At 44.4% G+C, this 21682-nt stretch overlaps 1 protein-coding gene across 2 annotated transcripts; it reads right to left on the bottom strand.

Annotated features, from left to right (window-relative positions):
- Positions 1-8: 8 nt before the first annotated feature.
- LOC140145199 (uncharacterized) lies at positions 9-21259 on the bottom strand. Of its 2 annotated transcripts, XM_072166970.1 has the most exons (7): positions 20638-21259; positions 18260-18391; positions 17096-17169; positions 16467-16612; positions 13052-13216; positions 9912-10236; positions 9-2111 (listed from the first exon to the last, which is right to left on the bottom strand). In XM_072166970.1, the coding sequence occupies exons 1-7, from the start codon at positions 21147-21149 to the stop codon at positions 937-939; spliced, it is 2529 nt and encodes an 842-aa protein (XP_072023071.1). In that variant the 5' UTR covers positions 21150-21259; the 3' UTR covers positions 9-936. The 2 variants fall into 2 exon arrangements, with proteins under 2 accessions (XP_072023071.1, XP_072023072.1); XM_072166971.1 differs by lacking the exon at positions 13052-13216.
- Between the last annotated feature and the right edge of the window lie 423 nt (positions 21260-21682).

Genomic DNA, 21682 nt, shown 5'->3' on the forward strand with positions numbered 1-21682 from the left:
CTTGTATCAAAAGGGTAGGTAATACTGGCATAAATGGTAGTAAAGGCCGTTCAACCAAAGTGGATATAAAATGGGATGAAATTCGGACATCTCCCTTGAATGTGGTGGGATAGCAAAATAAAAAAAACCTGCCTTTTTTCAGCCTGGATCAATTATTACTGGCCTTTCAGGATCAATAATTATCCCTGAAACACTAAGTGCGTAAACATACAGAGTGAGTCATAATGATGGGATGACTCCATTGAAACCTACACCCCCTGTGCGGGAGATTAAGGTCATGAATGTCTTCCATAGGGGTGTATGGGTTTTAATTGGAATAGCCCATTTATATTTGGGAGGAAGATACTCTGTCTGCTTCCAAGGCAAAACACATCATCTACTATAATAAGAGCCGAAGATAAAAATACCAGTCTCAGGGAACTTCAAATGTGACCACCACCGCCACAAACCCAGTGTAGTCACCCCATGGACCAATAAGCAAATCAATAGAAAATAAAGGAATTTCATGAGCAAATTTTTGAGCACCTATTTGCTATTTCCACAGCAGTTATGACAAGTGATATATTAATTCAAAGCTTGTTTAATAGAGATTTCAACCCAAGATACACAAAAGTGTGACTTTACACTGGATTTGTTGTGGATGGTCACAAATGGGACGTCTCCGCAATATGGAAAAAGAAATTGAGGGGGGGGTCTACAGAACAGAAAAAAAAATCTTGGAAAAGGGGGTCTTGAGGGTGTCACTTACCTATAGTGCAAGGTAAAGAGAGTAGCCCCCACCCCCTCCCCCGGGCTTTTGACATGGGAGGGTAAACATCAATTTATGTGGATATGTGGTATCCAACAGTGAAGCAAGTATGCCATCCATGCATTAGCAGGCTCATGAACAACTTGGTGGACTTTGCTACTAATTATATTATATATATATAACATTACTCATGAAAAACTTGGCGGACTCGAAACATCAAAAGTGGGTGTGTTCATTTCTAGATGAGTTGTAGTACTCGGATGTTTCTTCGCTGTACACTCGCAGTTGCATGTACATTTGCAACGAGAGCAACAGGTTCCGCAGTCCGCTGCTTCGTCGGCTTTGGTGGACACCGTCGCGGCGGACTGCAACAGATTCTCAATAATCTGATCAGCCATCGATGTGGCCAATGCCATTGTTTCACTGTTAACCTGCGCTGCCATGTTTGGCGGCGATTCAAATTGATTGCTCGACAAGTCCTGTTGGGCGCTGTTGTCACCCGTTTGCTGCTGTTGCTGCTGCTGCTGGAGCATGTCGTCTTGTTGGACGACTACGGTAGCCGGCGGCGAAGCAGAGGGGTTATTTTTGGAAGAAACTGCTTGCTGCGGCACCGCAACCATCTGCATGATGGATTGCAGAACAGCTGGAGAAGGAAAAGCTGTCATGATGCCCTGCGGGGCGATCAGTGGCGTGACGTTCCCGGCAGCGTCCTTGGTTAGAACCTGCGTCAGTGGCACTTCGATCATGTCCATTGGATTCTGTTGTACGACAGTTGGCTGCATTACCTGACCTGTCCCAGGTGTATTCCCTGCTACAGCAGGTACCTGTATCACTCTTTGCACAGAACTCTGTGGTGTTGCTGCTATTGTTTGAGAGGTCGATTGTGCCGCTGCTCCTGAATTTGTACCATTCAACACTAAACCCGATCTTTGTGGAGGAGGGACTACCCCTGTACCAGCCACCTGTCCCGAGTTTGTTATTAATTGTATCTGTGGTTGTTGTGCCTCCGTTTGTATGACCCTCTGCGGCAAAGTTGTTACCCCGCCGCCTCGCTGGACTCCGTTTCCGATGATCTGCACCTGAGGCTGCTGTATGATATGTTGTTGCGATTGGACAACTCCTGGGTGGGGCTGTTGTTGTTGGACAACCCCAGGGAGGGGTTGCTGTTGGACCACCCCAGGGAGAGTTTGCTGTTGGACCACCCCGTGGGTACATCCCTGGACGACTTCAGGTGTGATGACCACCTGCGTGGGCATGGTATTGGAGCCTTGGTTGATGGTGATAACCAGATTCTGTCCAGAGCAACCGCCTGAGCCGATATTACGAATGATGACCGATTGAGGGCCTCCAGGTTGCGGATTACCTGCACAAAAAGTGAAAAAAAAAATAATAATAATAATAATTTAGAAATTGCATACAAATAATTATAATAGTTTAACATAATGCATAATAGTCCCAAACAGAAATGTTTGGTAGACTCATAACCGGTGCGATCTTACCTTTCCGATGTTGATTAAGATACTTCTTGCATCGATCCCGAGATGCGGAAAAACCAATAGTCATTTTGTCCCACATAAATGAATAAATAACAAAAACCCCGATCCCCGGTGGACTCACCCAAAAGGTGACGTCACACCATATGATCGCCCCTTATCCGACTTGGGATCCCCTACTCGGACCAAACTTGTAGGGGTGGCGGGGTCCGGGATAATCAACATCGGAAAGGTAAGATCGCACGGTTATGAGTCTACCAAACATTTCTGTTTGGGACTAGACTCAGTACACCGGTCGATCTTACCGCTTCCGATGTTGATTAAGATACTTCTTGCATCAACATCTGAAAGATCGATCTAGCAAGTAACCGACGGATGGAGGTACAAGATTGGTCAGCATCTGATCAGGGATCGGGAGCGGGTAACGATGGTTTTCGCGAGGTCAGAAAAAATTTTCCCCCAACGGTCGGGAAACAAAAAAGACCACGCGATCACAGACATAAACCTCCTTACTTAATAAGTTTGGTGGTTAAGAATAGCGACACTGGTTCTTACCATGCTGAGTATTCTGTATAGTCTGAAAACCTGGTACCCGTACACCACCGTATTATGATCGCCGAACAATGTCCCGGTAAACCTCCGCCCGTCTCTGATTACTAACGTAAACGGAAGTATCGTAGAGAAGGGCGAAGGTGGCTTCCGGGACACCGCCTGCTAGATCTCCTCAAGGGACAACCGAGCGGTATACCCAAGATGATGAGATAGCTCGTGTCGAGTGGGTCGTGGGACGCGAAACCTTCGCGATCCCCGGACCCCACCAACACCTGGACCAGCCATTGCGACAGCGGCTGGACCGAAAGGCTCTGTAAGGGTGATGAATGCGGTCGTGAGTCCTCGCAAGGCTTGTGTTCGAAGAAATAGTGCTGCAGCGCCTTATCGGACACCCCAGCCTATCTTTGGCTTCAGCCGAACCTTGCCCAACCCTGGGGATTGGAGAGGGACGAATGTCGGTATGCACCGCGCCCGTTCGTAGTCACGAGAACAGGCGCGCCGAAACAGTGTCGCTCCAGTGTTTGTGAACACGGAAGCTAACCTCGAGACCGTGTGCAACTCAGCACCGCCGTCCCGAAGCCAACGCCAAACCGGAAAGCCATCTTGAGAGTTACGATTTAAGCATCGCTTTTGACGGAAGGTCAAAAGGGTGACCCTTAAAGTAATCTAAGACTGTGTTGGGATCCCTTAGGAGGATCACTTTCCTTTTTGGTAGACACTCGTTGAACATACCGTCGAGGCGTAGACTAATAAGGTAACCATCGGCTATGATAGTCGACCCGTCTCGAAACCTCGGTGAATGGAGAGGACAGCTGACTTATAGCTGGCCCCAGTGGCCCGCTGAAGTCTTGCTTGGAACTTTTCTGTCAGAAACTCCGGAACTAGCAGCACAGAGGCTCTAGCGGGAGAGCTATTTGTCTCATTGCACCAAGCGTAGTATGGAGCCAGACTCTGGCTATACGTCACGGAGGGTAGACTTCCGCCTAGCCCGGCGATGAGAAAAACAGCTTCTGATGAAAAGTATCCCTCCGCTGCGTGTTCCCTGGTAAGGGCCATGCAGCTAACTGCAGGTGCTCTAGTGATAGACTGGTACCTCCGCTCCGGGCATCCGGAGTAGATCTGGTACTCGGGAGTGCCAGCGGCCTTGCCGCTAGCAGAATGACAATGCAGTCTTCCCACCCGATCTTGGCCACCACCCTCATGAGTAGTGAGATCGGAGGGACTGCATAAGCTGTCATCCCTCCCCAGTCTATGGACAGAGCGTCCACGGTGAATGCTTGGGGGTCCGCGACCCTTGAGCAGTACACCGGCAGTGGATGATTGCGATGAGATGCGAACAGATCTTTCGAGGGGTGGTACCTCCCCTTGAAGATCGTCTGAGCGACCTGCGAACAAGGGACCATTCTGCTGGTCCCGACACCCTTCCTCGTGACAGATTGTGCGCGAGGATGCTGGTGACGCCCGCGATGTGTATCGCTCTCGCCGTAATCTGCCTGAACTTGCACCACCCTATCAGGTGTCGTGCATGCAGGCTCAATCGTGGTGGCCCGGAGTCCCCTTGTCTGTTGGGGTAGGCTACCACGGTTGTGTTATCCGTCAGGACAACGGTATGTGATTCCACGATCACCTCCTCGTAAGCGAGGGAGGTTGATGTGAAACTCTGTCTCTATGGCCCCATAGGCCCGAGACGGAGTCTCCGTGGATGTGGACCCCCAGCCCCGTTTTGGCGCTATGGTCGTCACTACGTGACATACCGGGGTGCAGGAAACCTGACACCCTGGGTCAAATTGGGCTGATGGGTCCACCACCAGAGTTCCTCTCGCGCGATCTCCGACAACGGAACCGCGAGGGATATTGGTGACGACTGGGCCTGCAAGCAGGCTAGAAGGTGTAGTTGGGTAAGCCCTAACGTAGAAAGCGGCAGTACAGTACGAGGTCTACCATACTGGCCATTAGGCCTACCACCTTCATCCATGCCACAGCGGGTTTTGCCCGAGACTCGGCCAAGAGTCAGGCACACCGCACCATGTTCGTCACCCGCTCGGGTGAGAGCACCGCGAACCCCTCCGTGAGGGTGATCTGGGCCCCTACAAATAGTGGTGTCTGCGTCGGGACCACGCTGGACTTTTTTGAGCTGATCAAAAAATCCAGGGTCCCGCACCCTACGGACTATCAACCCCATGAGACCCGTAGTCTTCAGTGGAGTGCGTCCGTATATGAGCCAAACGTCCAGGTAGCAACTGATGTTGACACCCCTGTGCTTCAGGGACGCTGCCACCGACCTGACCAAGAGTGTTAAACACCCTGGGAGAGATGGACAGGCGGATGGCGGTATCAAAACTGGTAATTTTGATCCTGTACCTAGAAGCGCAGATGCCTCCGATCTTGAGAGGCGATTGGCATATGCAGATAGGCGTCCGAGAGATCTAGCGATGCTGTTCCCATGCCCCTGATGGGGCAGGCTAGCACCGGGCGAGAGTCCCCATTCTGAACCTCTTGGGCCTGAAGAACGTGTTCAACAGCCTGCGGTTCCGGATGGGGTTCCCGTCGCCGGTCTTCCTTGGAGCCAATGGCTCCAAGATCACCCGTAGAACGGGGGGTAGACCGGGACAATCGCCCGCTTCGTGAGAAGCTGTGTGATCCCTGTCAGTAGTGCCCGGCGCTGGGGGCCGCCTGGCCCGGCACTACTGTGGACCTCTGAAATGTGCAGGCGAATGTGGGGAGACTGGGTTGCCAGTCTGTAACCCCCACTCACCACTGACCATACCCAGGCGCTCAAAGAGATGGTTTCCCACCTCTGGGTGAAAGCCATAAGCGGTCAGTCCACTGGGAGATCCCCTGTGGAAAAACCGCTGAGCCCCCAGGAATGCTCTGCCTAGCTTCCCTTGGAAGAGCGCTTGCTCTTCTTCGGGCTTGCCAGCTGTTCCTGTGCTACCCTTGCGCCTCCCAGAAATGGGTGCTGCAGAGGTAGTGGGCTCGGGTACTGTTGGTGGTGCACGGCCTGCTGAAGTCGGAGCTCCTACCCATGGTAAGGGCAGTTTCCGACCTCTTCAGAGTGCTCCGTTGGTAGCTTCTTTGCACGGTCCTCCACCGTGGCGCAGAAGCATCCAAAGAGAAGAAGGACCCTGCCTTTCCATCGCGTTGAGCGATTGGAGTGGCAGGCCCCTCCCCGCTGAGTGGACACCTATGGGCTAGGCCCATGGAGCTCTCGTTGAGGCTAGCTGTTAGCACCGCTAATAGGCTCACCTCGCGGAAGAGCTCAGATGTTGTCTGAGCGTGATACGCTTGACGACATCTGGGTCCCTCTCGGATCCCCTCAGGTAGGTCCTGTGGTCCTCCAGCGTTACATCGCAGAGGAAGCGTGCAAGCACGCGCGTCATAGCTCTACTGAGCTCGACAGCCCTACGATATCTACCCGTGAGGTTTGCCGGGAATGAGAGTGCAGGCGTCCCCAGTGAGGAAGCAGCAGCTGAGCATCCTACCGAAAGGATCCCCTGGTCCTCCTCCATGGACTCCCCCTTAGGGGGGGTCCGGAGGAAGATCAGTGCTGTTGCTCCCCTCATGGGGCAGCGGGGAAGGAGATTGTAGTGATGTCACTACCGGACTCAGCTTCCGACTCCTTTCCCTCGCCCACAGGATCAGTATCATGCTCCGATGATGCGGTAACTGAGGACGGGCATCTGAAAGCGGGTAAGAAGGCATAACCACTGTGTGGCTCGCCGACTACCTGCCAGCAGAAGAGGGAGTACTCCCGCAAGACCCTGAGGTATCCGCCATGGCACCACTGGGTCCGCATGCTCTCGCAGCCGTCGTCCTAAGCGCTAGCAGCACGGGCCTACCCTGATCAAGATCTGGGTTAGCCCCATGCCGGCTGGCCTGGTCAACAGCTGATGTTGGTACTGCGTGGCCATCGCTGGCGACACTTGCCACGGTGCTAGGCCGTGGAAGAAACACCCTGCGGCGGGTACCACGGGCATACCCAGCCGGCAGCTGACCCTGAAAGGATCCGCCACCAGGGTAACCCCATGGTACTGCAGTACCAGCACCGCCTCCCCTTGTTGCCACAGAGACTGTGGCGACTAAAGCGGTGCTGCGGTACCGGTGCGGTATCAGCGTGGTACCCGTGAGGGTTCCCAACTGTGGACCGCTGTACCCTCGCCACACTGCGTTCCCTGTTTTGGGGATCAAGCTGTGTGCTGGCGTGGTACCGGCGCGGTACTAGCATGGGTACCCGTGAGGGTTCCCGGCTGTGTACCGCCGTATGTGTGGTTCCAGCGTAGGTGCCTGTGAGGGCTCCCGGCTGTGTACCACTGTACCCATGCCTCACTGCGCGTCCCCGCAAGGGATCAAGCCGTGTGTATGGGTACCCCGCTATACCGGCTGTCCCTTGGCTAGAGGGAGCTGCCTAGTACCACGGGTAGCTGAGCGTGCATACCCCCGATCAATCACCTCGCCACCTGAATAGGCAGCGTCAATCAATGGAGCTATGCCCTGTTGATTTGACAGTGATCGATCAAGAGAGGGTAATTGACCCATTGACGGTAATGGATCACCCACGCTCCGCTGGCTCTCGAGGACATAAGTGGGTTGTTGATCAGCTAGGCTGTTCAAGCTACTTACTGTACCCTCTAGAGCTTCGCCCAAGGTCGCTGTGTGTGGCGGACCACTCACGGCAGCTATGGGCGGGTGCATAGCGGCTACCACTGAAGTCAAGCCGTAGCTCGTCTTTGTAGCTGCCACCGAATGCACCTGGGTCGCTGTCCCGTGAGAGACTGCGAGCCCAACCCCTGAATAATCGCCAGCCAGTCCCTGTGGACAGCCAGCAGCTATTCTAGGGCCCAGGGTATCACTCGGCGGTCCCGCCATGGAACGCTGCCGTGTGACAACCCCAGTTGGTTCTGCTAAGACTACACCCACAGCGTTAGCAGCGGTATCGTCTCTGCTGAACCCATGCATGCTAGTGCTCAACCCAGGCAAGCTCGGGGTACCCTGGCATGCGGCCCGTCGCTGGCTACTACTGTGGCTGTTTGAGCCCGTAGATATGCCTGCAACAGGCGGGTGTCCTCCTGCTAAAAACCCGTGAGGATTTTCGCTAGAGGACTGGTATCCTCCTGCTACAAAACCCGCTAGGGTTTTCGCTGGTGGTTACCGCTCTGCTGCCTGCTACTTTGCTCCGACGTATAGTCAGTGCTTTCGCTGGCTGCTGAGCCTTTGGACGCGCTTAGCAGTCCCGAAGGAACCGCCTGCTTGTCCGGGGACCGGAGCCCCCTTAAGCAGACCTGCCATGACCCATAGGGGCTGTCACAGCAGAATCTACCGTGTCGACTGGTATCCTCCTGCTGCAAAACCCGCTAGGGTTTTCGCTGGTGGTTACCGCTCTGCTGCCTGCTACTTTGCTCCGACGTATAGTCAGTGCTTTCGCTGGCTGCTGAGCCTTTGGACGCGCTTAGCAGTCCCGAAGGAACCGCCTGCTTGTCCGGGGACCGGAGCCCCTTAAGCAGACCTGCCATGACCCATAGGGGCTGTCACAGCAGAATCCACCGTGTCGACCTTACCAGTGCCCTTGGTAGATTTCTTCTTCGTCTTATGGCGATGACGTAGCCTATCCCAATCGTCAAGCTGGAACTCGGAGAGTCCTAAGCAAAAGAAAGACATCTAGAAGATCGTGAGCACTCCCTGTGGGTGAAACAGAGCGGTGTGGGTCCCGCTCCGTCACCAGGGAAGGGCAAGCCGACAGGGCCGAGGCGGCGAGGAGAAAGGGAGGGGGCACTACCCCCCCAACACGCGACTCAAGCCCAGTAAGCAAACCTGAGCACGGAGGCTGGTCGCTAACGTTAGTGGTAAAAGTAAGGACTGGCTAACTTTATTACTAAAATGTCAGGCGGGTCCCTACCAATCCCCACCGTATGAATATCTGATTAACTCGTCTTTATTGGACGGTAATGAAGACATAACGATAGAGTAATCACCCTAACATAGCAACAATAACCTACCGTACATGAAATACAATGTGTATGTACAAACATCTATTGTAACTTACAGGCTGCAATGGTTGTTTTACGTGGGAAACAAAATGAATGGCGTCAACGAAGCGGCCATTTTGAATTGCTCGTGTGTCCCGTGATACAAACGGAGGCACGATATGTAGCTAAGTTTTGGATCGTTTTTTGTCACTTTTTCGCCAGAAAATGCCGTCAAAACTATCCTCAGCCGAACAATACCGGTTTGGTTTTACCTAAGGTGTGAAACTACAACCGTATATCTCGCCTGTGGTCGAGAAATTGATACACAGTGCTATGAACAATCGATAGGCACGTCTGTGTCAGTCGGAGACCAAGGAGGATAAGGGACGATCATATGGTGTGACGTCACCTTTTGGGTGAGTCCACCGGGGATCGGGGGTTTTGTTATTTATTCATTTATGTGGGACAAAATGACTATTGGTTTTTCCGCATCTCGGGATCGATGCAAGAAGTATCTTAATCAACATCGGAACGGTAAGATCGACCGGTGTACTGAGTCTGTATATTCACTCACCATAAATGCCAGAAATAAGGAAAACAACATTTTGCAAAAATCTTTGCCAAAAAACATTTTAAAAATGTTATTGTAGTATTTTAATCATTTTAAAATGTTTTCACGACCTTTATATAACCCGGCATTTAAATATTATTACAAAGTTTTGACCAAAACCAAAACATGTTTATATCATGTGAAAGTTTTTAAAACATTCTTGTGTTTGCTGGGTTGTTATTTCTTCTTCATGGATTTCATGCTATATGTTTAATAGTTGTTTTTAACTGATGTGTAATCTTAATAACATATCTTAACTGCTGTGTTTGCATTATACTTGAAATTGGTTTTCATGTACATGGGACTGACAGCTTCACCCCCTCCAAAGGAAGGAGCACTGTCATGGTGCATCTGCCCGATTCTAGCACACCATAGGGAGAGTGGAAATATGACATTAATACATGTTATCAGTTAAATTAAAATCTTTTTACCAAGCCAAAAATACTCCAGCAAGTTGCAAACCACATAGTCATTGAACCCTGGACTTACAGGGTCAAATACAACATGTGACATTTATCTCAGTTAAAATCAAACGTAAATCTTACCTCCAGCGTTCACAGTGACCACCCCAGGTGCCCCTGGCTGCTGTATAGTAGCGCCCGCAACAGGTGCGGGAGATAATCCAACTGGCACCACGCCAATGTTAGGAACCACAGTGACGCCTCCATGCAACTGACTTGTGGCCGACGTCACACTCGTTGTCTGAGCAGGCGTTGAAGCTTTAGTCGTTGTGCTTTTGGACACCGAGGGCGAACTTGCCGCGACACTGGTGCTGGTGGTAGGGGTCATGGTGGTGGTGGCACTCGTGCTTTGGTTTGAGTTTGGTCTGGATGGTTGCGCTGCTGATTTTGATATGTCCTCTGACGTCGGCTGAAAGAGAGCAAGAACGTAATGATGGCCTCTGAACATGTTTAAAGCAAAACCTCCTATAGGTTGGTTTTGCTTTAAACATGTGCAGGGGCCAAAAACACAACTAGGAGGTTATTCCTGCCCATAGATGTTATGTTAGGTCCAAATTTGTGGATTGAAGGTACATGTATTATAGCAATAATAGGCCTAAAACACTTCTTGCCAAAAATGCCCGAAACCAGGTGGGGAACCATCAACAGATGTATAACATGTTTGATAGGCTATGTCAGCATGTTGTACATTATGTTGTAATCAGTGTTCGAAATTTTGGTTGTCCGTTCGCCCGGGACAACCAAAACATGCACCGGACAACCGAAAATAATGCTCTAGTTGTCCGGCGGACAACCAAAGATCTACAGCCAAAAGTCACTTTTTCAGAATATTACTATTATTAGTTTGCTCAAACCTGACACAACTGATGAATTGTTAAATATTTAAGAGTAATTGTTCATAAATTGACTACACTCACTCCACTTTATTGGTCACATGTAGTTGTTTCAGATTGTGGCAGCTTACGGACAACCACAAACTTTGGTGGACAACCAGAAATTACAACCTGGTTGTCCGTGGGATTCGAACACTGGTTGTAATCATGATAATACTAGCAGCACAGATTTATTTTGTCGATCAAGAATCATATTTTGCATTTTCCACATAATTATAGATCATCACTTCATGGTTGAGTGAAAATTTGTTTCATAACCATAAGGTATAGGACATTTTTTGATCAGACTCTGATGGCTACTCAGTCGCGGCCATTGAAAAATGTAAGTGTTATGAGATTTTACAAACTGTTTTTCATGAACTTTTCAGGTGAAATTCATAGTATTGCAGTGTAAAACATGTAAAATTGGGCCTTTGTTCAGAGGGAGGCTTAAGTTTGAGGGTTATTTTCATCACAAAAACTGCTGGGGGCGTTTATTGGAAGAGGAGCGACTATTCGAGGAAATACGGTATCCACTCATCTGTATAAAACAAGGGAAGGACTGCCAACTCTCCTCAAAATAACCATCTCAAAAAGATTTAAACCCTACATTCTACCAGTGATTTTCAAATCTAATTTGATAATATATTGCTTTGTACGATCAAATATCCACACCATATTCTTGATTTAATGGAAATTTAAGGTGGCTTCTCTGCAAGAATATGGAATCTGATCGTTTAATGACACGACCACCTGGTTTATGAAGCAGTCATGCATTACATGATAAAACACTTGATATATATATGACGTTATGTCAGCATGATGATTTTACATTTGTATCAATCTGGCTTCATGTGAACCACCTACAAGAATTTCTTGATTCATAAAATATTTCATAATTTACTAATAATTATAACCATTTCCCCCACTTATTAGCACAAAGGGATGTATCGGAGCAGCAACTGCCGTGGTGCGTTTGTTTTTTGTCAATTAAATTGGTTTACCCAGGCCCATTTTTTTTAATGAAAATATTTTTCATTATGTGTATCAGAATGTAAGTGAAAGATTTTAATGTTTCGAATATGAGTTGGGGTGGGAGATGGGGTTGGAAGGGAAAATGCATTCTGCATTAGATTTTGAAATCTCTGCAAGCTCCAAAACATTTGATCATTTTTTTGCGTAAATGTATTAAAATTTTTTTTAAACATACAGAAATTGGAAAAAGTGTCCTAGAAATTGGGTTAGTTGGTTTAAAGTACCAAGTTTGCTGGACAAGCTATATAGATCGCAATATCACATAAAAATGTGATATTACAATATCGGCAGTTTAGGGGTATAGGGCCAGACTGCCCCCAGTCGGGTGTGTGTGCATGCTTTCAGTGGGGGTGGGGAACAGCTATCCTTGTAAATATATTACATATCACTTTGCATATGATCTGCATTCTGTTGGCTCAGATGAACAGACATGTAAACAACCCAGATGATTTAATTAATAAACCAAGCTGTGGCCACCAGACTAATCTCATTTGAGCAGACACCAATTCTTGCAATATGATACATGTGTGGGTATAAATTACATTGAATACAAAATCAGCAATTGGTGTGTGGTGTATAGTGTACAATGTAGCAAGCAATAGATCATTAATGTACGTTTTTTTTCTTTTCATAATGCCGACTAACAGTTCCTAAAACCTGCCAAATGTAACCTGTACCTGACACAATGGGCCTGAATTAAAAACATACATGTACCGGTACCTTAATTGTAGAGACCCAAGTTTTTTAATTAAAGGAGTACTTCGTGATCCTAGCATCTTCTTTTTATGACATTTTGCAATAGATATCCATGAAAAAAGGTTATTCCCAAAATTTCAGTTGATTCCGATTTATATTGCGTTTGCGAGTTGTGTATTACATTTTAATGCGTTGCAATTTCATTCTGATGTACCAGAACATAATTCAAATTTCACAATATTTTTTGCTAAATGCCAAACGAATTAATCTGCAAGAATTATTTTGTACATTTTAAAACATTATGTAGCCAGGTTTCCAGTGGTAGAAAAATCTTAACTTTTTTTTCACAAAATCCCCCTTAAAATTCTGTGTTGTTTTCCGTTTTCTGATTAAACAAAAACTTCTAAACAGCAGGCACAATGGCTGCCCCATAGGCATTTCTAAGGTAAAAATGCCAAATTCCTTTTAGGCGTAGTATGACCAAGTCGGCATGCGTGCGCACCGGACATTGTTCAAAACAATACACGCTAGCTGGATGCTTATGTGAATTTTTTTAAACACATTTTGCGTACATTTTATTTTAGTGCTTGTAAGAACGTGGAGAAATGATCTAGTATCTACCTGTACAGGAGAATAAGGAAACGAAAGAGGCGAGAGAAGCGAGCTGCAAGATGCAAACGAATCGTTGGAATCCAACCCAATGCTGTCAACACCAGGTGTTGACACGTTGCCAAGGCTGTTGACCAGCTGAGATGGATGTGTTGGTGGCGGTTGATTGGATATAGCCTGAGACAATATAGGGTAAATAATGCACAGAAAGATATACATGCATCAACATCAAACACATGCATGCAAACTATAAGAGGACACTATCAAATAAAGACGAGCGGGAATCATAGCACCCTGGACTAGCAAGCCTTGAAATTAGCGGATCCAGTGGAACCACAAACAATTTTGTTTTTGAACATTGCTCCTGGTTCACTATGATTTTACAAGAACCAGGAGCAATTTCTGAAATAACAGGAGCCTATTTCAAATAGTAAATTCTTTTCTGCATATATACAATAGAGCATACCAGCACTACTGCATCAAGTGCAAAACTGGAACCGGGAGCAATTTGTTTTAGAAAATCGCTCCTTGTTCATGTGAATTTTACAAAGACCAGGAGCAATTGGTGGCTTTACAAGGCCAAATTTGCTCCCAGCGCCTGCTTACTTCAAGGCTTGCGTACCGGACCCAGAGTTGTAGCTCCACGCTGGTCAGGTGTACCCAGTACTGATGCTGGCCGAGCGGAAAAACATTAACAAAATAATGATTTTTTATCATAAAAAGACCCAAAAACCTAAATTTTTTTGGAGGGTGATAACCCTGTAGTGTAGCCTATTCCCGAATCCCTCATGTTCACTAAAAAGATTGAATCCCAAGACAGCACTCTAATTAGCCGGCACTCAACTTGGGCTAGCTACAACCCTGTCTGGACCAAGTTTACCGGACTCCGGGTCCGGTCAGGTTATTTTTTCTACGGTCGGGAGAATTCTATCCAGGTCCGGGTCAAACAACATGGTACTTAGTTCTAAATCTATAAATAAAATAACGATAAATTTGATTTTTTACAAAATTTCATTTCCAACAGCACTCAAAAGGTACTACGGTATATATTGTGGAGTTACATACTAGCAGGACATATGTCCATACAGTATAGAGGTACTGCAAACCTGCACAAACTGAATCAAATTTCTTTGATGCCAGTCTGCACTGGAAGTTGTCGCTTTTACAATCAGGGTTAATTTATTTTGGTCTGGGACAGGGTCTTAGCTAGCCACCCGTCAGGCCGTCATTCTAGACGGGGAGTTTGCTCCTGGGACGGGCAAAATTAATGCCTTTGACAGGTGTTATATTATAAAATGTATGTTTTGAGAAGCTAATTGACCTTTTTAGTAGACCCAATTTGTAGAACAAGGCCATATCAGCACATATTTGAACTCTTTGAACCCCCCAATGGGCTATTGAGGTCTGGTAAATATTTTAAAGGTCAAATTAGGACAGGCAATTTTATTCAAATGACAGGCAACCCTCAATTTCTAGCTAAGACCCTGGTCTGGGAATTAAAATAGTTTGTCCCGCTCGTCTTCATTTGCAAAGCGGAAGGAACACATATAAAGGCAACTAATAAGAAAAGCAGTTGTACAATCCGGGTGGATTTCACTAATACTTACAATGCATCGTAAGTCCATTAACCCATCATACGTCCAGAACCATCGTAACTCCTAACAAACACAACGTCATTGGGCAGGAAAAACCTATTATGTGTCATTGGCCCCTGAACATGTTTAAAGTCAAACCACCTATAAACCTCTAGGCAGTTTTGTCTTAAACATGTTCAAGGGCCACAAGTATAAAGAATGTTTTCCCTGCCCAACGACGATGAAAGTGTTATGATGGCTTTAGAACTTGCAATGGAAAAGTTTATGATGCGTTGTAAATGTTAGTGCAATCCACTGCTGGTACGCCATGCACAAGCTGTGGTTCATTCCAATGTTGTACTGTTTTCAAAGAGTCACAGGGTGTCAGACAGGAGTGGCTTAAGGGATAGCTTCAAAATTCAACCTCAGGTCGACCGTCGGCGCCTTGGCAGAACCGGAAACTTTTACCACATAATTATTGTTTCTATTGCAGACTTAACAATAAAACATGGTTAGGTGGTACTACACCCCTTGATAAATTTGTGTCTATTTCTGCATTTACTCAAAAAATATAACACACCGGTAGACTACTGGTAAAAAAAGTTATGTATATTATAGGGACAAGGAATCCAGTTTACACTGGAATTTCAGTGACTCAAGACATGTATCTCAATTCTTAACATACATGTATTTAATGAACCACTTGTCTTGAATCACTGAAATTTCAGTGAAGTAATTGGATTCTTTGCTCCTATAATATACATAACTTTTGTTACCAGTGTGAAGTTATTTTTTGAGAAAATGCAAAATTAGTCACAAAATTTATCAGGGGGTGTAGTACCACCTTAAACCACCTGTTATACCAGGGTGCCGTTGGTTGGGATTTGAAGCTATCCGTAACAATAATACAGCAGTATGAAACATAGCCTTTGGAGGACACAAAGTTTGGGTAAAATCCTTATACAAAGAGTGTAATATTAAATCTGAATCCTTAAATTACACAATCCTTAAAGGACTGTGATATTTTCTTAAATTAATATTTGGAGCAAAAATTATAGAGTTTGTCAATATGCATTTTGAATATTAAGAGGCATTATTCATTTTGAACATATTGAAACAATCTTTATGAATGTAGATCTACAAAAAAAACAACAACTAAAAACAAACAAACCAGGAAACGATCTAGCAATGCACACTGTGCCATAAACAATTCACATGCTTTAAAATCAAAGTGAAAAGTTTCACGGTACATTTATTTTCACACTTTTAGTGTTCCAAGCAGCTACCGTAGAAATAACAATGTGCAAAAATATATTCCTTTATGTTTTAAAATATAAGGAAACTAAGAATAGGCCCTTTTGCAATTTCGGAAATCTTGGACCGCGGGTGACTGCGTATGACCTGCGCATCAACATCCTGGTCTTTTTGTGAGATGACAACCATGTGACAACCGAACCTCCTCCATTGACGATGCATGTAATGAACCGCCATGAAAGCGATTACCCCATGATTATACATTCCTATTTTCACTCCAGCAGTTTTTAGCTAGCTTATCAATACTTTCCTTTTCTTATGCGAGTGTTCAGAAGACATCAAGACCCAAAAATATGAAAAACAATAAAGTGTTTCTTACAGCAACGTTCACCCGCATTGAAATACTGTACATAGCCGAGTCCTCAATGTTTATTTCCCAATCAAGGAATTTAGCGCATGCGCAGTCGGAGATATCCACATTTACAGTATCACTTCAAATACACATTCACTACATGTACAAGTGCAAGTACAATGTACGAAAAATCTACAAGGCAAATCAAATGCAGCTACTACTTCCCATTTTTCCTTTTCCCACATACCTGATTTGGCGATGCCTGTTGGGAATCCTGTCCAACCCCCTGTGAGGTGGACTCGTCCTTATGCCCTTTCCGGTGACTCTTGAGACTGTATTGAGTGGTGAATGACCTGCTGCATCCTCCTTCATTGCACGCAAATGGTTTCTCCCCTGGTGATACAAAATACCACAGAAATGTAAAGCCAATAGAGGTTTATCTGGGAAATTTTTACGTAAGGTTTTTATTTTCGGAACCGCAAATTTGAGAGCCAGGGAAAATATTTTTTTAACCCAGAGGTTTCAATGTGTAGTTGTTTGAAATCACAAGTAAATACACCGCAAAACTGTTCAGAACATTTTATTAAAAAAATAATTAATATATCTTGCGTAAAATTAATCATCAGGTACCGGTATTTCAAATATCCCGCTATAAATATATACTGCCAGGAAGCTGTTGCTGTGTCTCAGTACATTCATCAATGCTATTTCCATGATAATTGAAAATAAGAATTCAGTTATAACATCTGCAGTGCATTCACTCATGAATTGGACATTTTCTTCCATAAAATTTTGACAATTAGGCCAATTCCCTGTTTTTTCTTTTTTATGTTTCCAGTTGCATTAATGAATGTGAAAAGTGTATCATTTACATACCTGTGTGAGTGAGAACATGAGTTTTAAGGTGATGGCTAGCATTAAATGCCTTGCCGCAACTTTCAAAGAAGCACCTGTATGAAAAGAACAATATTTAAAGCAATTGTCAAAAGATAATCCATTCAATCTTCATGCTCTTCATGTAGGACTTAGGACAACAATCACACTGTTTTACATTCCCAGCAGCAATACTGAAACCATCCAAGTGGAGTTATAGAGCACAAATACATGTATTTCTGACATTAAAGCAGTGTGCACGTTAAAGAACGTCACAGGCTATTCGAAAAGAGCAGGGGATCATCCCGGTACTGTTGACTGTACTTCAAAAATACACTCATCTACTCTAGGTTCCAGAGTAAAAGTAATTACAGCTTGTCTGTACGCAGTGCGATAATACTCATATGAGGAAGGCACTAGGCCTAATACGGAAGAAGAAGAAGAAATAGGTAAAGGGCCTTGGCCAACAAAAGTACACAAACTTGTACACATTACACATTCTTAGTCAGTGGCTATGGTTTAGCTTGCAAGCGCTGAATTTCATTGGTTTCTCCAATCTGCAAGCCGTCTCTCACACGGTAGACGGCAGCAATCGCGTCGTCACGGAAGACGCTTGTCAAAGTGCGCCTACATGTACATGTATGTAGTTCTATAAAAATATGCGAACAAGATCGCAGTAGGCGCAACTAAAACAGTTAACAAGTTTCGGTCATGAGAAAATGCAGAGTTTTAGTCATGACGGTAACTTAATTTTTGCTAAATAAAACAGTGTTTAGTTAAATTGAAATATTTTCTGACTGAGAATGAGAATAAACGATAGGAATTTGTGATTTTACTATCCTCTACCTACATTGTATGATAGACAACACAACAGGCAAGTCCAATATTTTTGTGGTCAAAATATTTGATTTGCCTGTCATCAAAAATTCCTATATATCGTTTATTCTCAAAGTACAATGTGAATGTGACCACTTGGGTTAGAACTAGCCCCATTCACAAACAGCGACGCCTCACGAATAGCGAGTGAAGCCAGCACCAAGCGTAGCGAGATCATCATAGGTATCAGAGTACAGGAATATCTTGGATCATCATAGGTATCAGAGTACAGCACAGAGCCTGTGCTACACTTGGGTTTGAACTAAACCTTATGATTTTACTCAAACTTACTTGTAGGGCCTTTCCCCAGTATGTATCCTCAGATGTTTCCGTAAATCACTTAGTGTTGTGAAGTATTTAGTGCAGCCTTCTGTGTCACAGTTGAAGGTGGCTCCAGAATGGATACGCTGATGTGCTTTCAACCTGGAAAAAACAATAGAAATGATTGATACATGTAGATATATCTGAATCACAAAGCTGAAAATTAAAAAGGCTCACCTGTGGTGAAAAAACCCACAAAACTATTCCAGGGCATCAGATTCGACAAAAATCACAGAATTGACTCTTGAAATGATTCTCGTAACATTTGTTGTGAGAATCAAACAACAAACGGTCAATTAAGACACAACAAAAGCACTGCACATGCCACAGGCAGGGCATAACCTGCCTGTACAGCAAAATTACTACACAAATTGATTGCACTTAAATTATGGGCATCTGATGTACAGATCTGCAGAAGTACCCGGAAATGTATTTTCAGTACTGGTGCCGTGCGCACGATAAATATTAAAGTACCGGTATACCGAATTCGGCACTCAAAACTTACCAAAGTTGAGCCAAATTACTGGGTAAAAGATGATGAAAATTTGACTGATAGAATTCACAATCAAGGCTAGAGTCCATTGGTATCATTGGTAGAAATCAATGAAGCATGCAATTCAGGGTTGCAGGTTGTGAGTAAACACAGTCGATCATAACAGGCAATTGAATCAGACATTACAATTGTAATTTAACTTAATTTTTAGAATGCTCAAAATAGGGAACTTTGTATTGCTGAAGTAAGAGCAATCAAAATAACCTTCATATCATCTGGTGGGTGTATATAGGTATGCTAGGTGAATTCAAATTTGCCATCAAACTGCATCATTTTACATATCAAATTAAAGCCATTGAGTAAAGAAAGCCAAAACTGAAAACATTTTTGTCATAGCACTTTCCGTAACAAAGTTACATCTTGTCAAAGATTGACTTTCATCAAAAAGATTCTGCTGGCAAAATTCCCCAAAACGGCATTTAGGGGTGTTTCTAGATCTTAGTCTCATGGCGATAGCAGCTTTTTTTAATGGAACTGCTATCAAAATCCCTCTCAAATTCCATGTGCGACTTGATTATCACCATAAAAAATCATATATTTGGATCAAGTGAAGTATAGAAAACATATTTATGTAGGTTTCCTTCACCGGCCTATTCTCAAAAAAATTCAAATTTCCATGTAAATATGCATTGTGTTTGGGCCCCGGTCTCGGTGAATTTCGCTGACTAGCAAATGTGTTAACTAAGGTTTGCCTGGGATACCTAGTGTATACATGTGGTGTACAACCCCAGTTACTTTCCTATTCGGCAAGGATTACAATTTTTGATTTTGTTAAATTGTCATCCTTGTCAACAGACCTTGTGATCTGTTACAAACAGAGCTAGACATGTCAAAACTGTTCTGGTTGTCATTCAGTAGCAGAAGGGTGGTCCACAATAATAAAGAGTGGTTCACACAGCTCAGCATGAATAGGGGTTAAAAACTGTGAAATGGGAGCATATGCTTCTTCTTTTGTCCAGTTTGTCAAAGATTTTGAATGGACACAATTCAGGCCCAGATTATGATCATTTCAGATATGAATACCGTATTGAATATTTTGTTCTGGAAGTGAGGACTTAATATTTGGACTAATAATTATCGTCATAAATAAATAAATAAATAAATTTCGGATTTATATAGTGCCTTTTTCACAGATCTTGACAGATTCAAAGCGCTGTAATTTCGCTGCAATGGTGAACCACCACAATCAGATCGCATCAACTAGGCCAGTTGCAGCCGAACCTGACGTAGACCTATCTGCACTTACATGTACTGACTTAGATTGTAACATTCACCAATTTTCTGTGCAGCTCCCCAAATTCCATTGGTGAAGGAAGTTTTTGATAACCAAACAACTAATCATAAATCATAATTTTAACTATCATTCGAATATTTATTTAGCACAGCAAGCTTGTGTTGCACAAAATGCCAACGCTTACCCCGCGCTTGCCATACATGTATCTACGGTACTGAAAAACAATAGAGCGGCAGGCCTTGTTTTTTGAAAATTGCTGGTGAGTGACAAATCACTCTCCTAAAAACTTGCCAGGTGAGCTGTAGGCGAGTGATTTTAATCACTTGTATTACACCAAATGTAGGCGAGTGATAAAAAGCTCTCCTCAGCTTCATTTTAGACGAGTGATCACTCTCACTCGCCAAAAGACACGGCCTGGAGCGGAGTCTAGCCTTGAATGGCTAACTATCGTGTGCAAATTTGAAGCTAGACATGTAGATGTCTCGCTCGCGTAACGACATAGATTAGATAAAACTATTTTAACATTTAAATTTATGATTCATTTGAATTTTGATAGCTTACCTGTAGAGAGTATTAAAAGATTTCTCACAACCATGTTGCTCACACGAATAAGGCTTTTCTTTTGTATGAACCCGTACATGAATCTTTAAACTATAACTAGTTAAAAATGCTTTCCCACAGCCTGTCTCTTTACACACAAAATTATATTCCCCTGTGTGTGTTTTTAGATGAGTTTTCAGATTCCCTGCAGTTGTGTAATTTCGACCACAACCTTGATATTGACAATCATATCTTTGAATCTCATTTTTCTTAGTTTCTGGATTTTTAGTTGTAACAGTGAGTGTTGCTCCTTGTATATCTTCAGGCATAAAACCATATCCTGGGGTAATTTGCATTTGGATCTGATCCGGAGATATTGTATGATGAATAAATCCGTCATGGTGACCTAAAATTCCAGAATGATCTTGTTCAGAAGTGTCAGTGTGTTCTTGACCGGGTACACCACCAAGGCTGTTGCTATCACACTCTATAAACACCGATGTCCTATCAAATGGCCCCTCACTTGTATCCATACTGTCATCTTGAAAGGCAGAGCTGTTTTCATTCGAGTTGACGTTTGTACTAGCGTGAAATGCACCAATATCTTCCGTTAATTGAGTGTCTATTCCACTGTCATTTTCTCTCTCGGAGGTCGCCATTTTATTTTGGGTTGCCGGTCTGATTTCTTTGCCCTGATTGCCAGTGATTGGATTCAATGCCGAAATCTGTATTGGCAAAATACCCGGTCTATAGCTCTATGCCATAATAAATCTTCCTCTTGTGAATTTTAACAAAATAATTTGATATTTAACTAGCTGTTTGTAGGCATAATAATATAAAACTATATAAATATATTAATGATGCTCGTATTCTTGTTATTTTACCACCACCAAAATAATTTACATGTATGATTCTGAATTTGGAAACGCATGTCAAAATATCAAAACAGAATATAGGCCTAGGCCTAATAGGTACTCTTTAAATTAATAAGATTTAAAAACATATTTTGTAGGTTTTCTTTGAAATGTGTGTGGGGAGGGAGGTACTGGGTAAGAGGGCAAGTAGC

Source organism: Amphiura filiformis, unplaced genomic scaffold, assembly GCF_039555335.1.
Source record: "Amphiura filiformis unplaced genomic scaffold, Afil_fr2py scaffold_168, whole genome shotgun sequence".
Lineage (NCBI taxonomy): Eukaryota > Metazoa > Echinodermata > Ophiuroidea > Amphilepidida > Amphiuridae > Amphiura > Amphiura filiformis.

Coding starts and splice junctions, on each gene's coding strand:
- LOC140145199 (XM_072166970.1), bottom strand. CDS start 21,149: ATGGATACAAGTGAGGGGCCATTTGATAGGACATCGGTGTTTATAGAG. Junction 17,170..18,259: donor ACTGGGGAAAGGCCCTACAA/GTAAGTTTGAGT, acceptor CTTTTCATACAG/GTGCTTCTTTGAAAGTTGCG. Junction 16,613..17,095: donor TCATGTTCTCACTCACACAG/GTATGTAAATGA, acceptor TTGTATCACCAG/GGGAGAAACCATTTGCGTGC.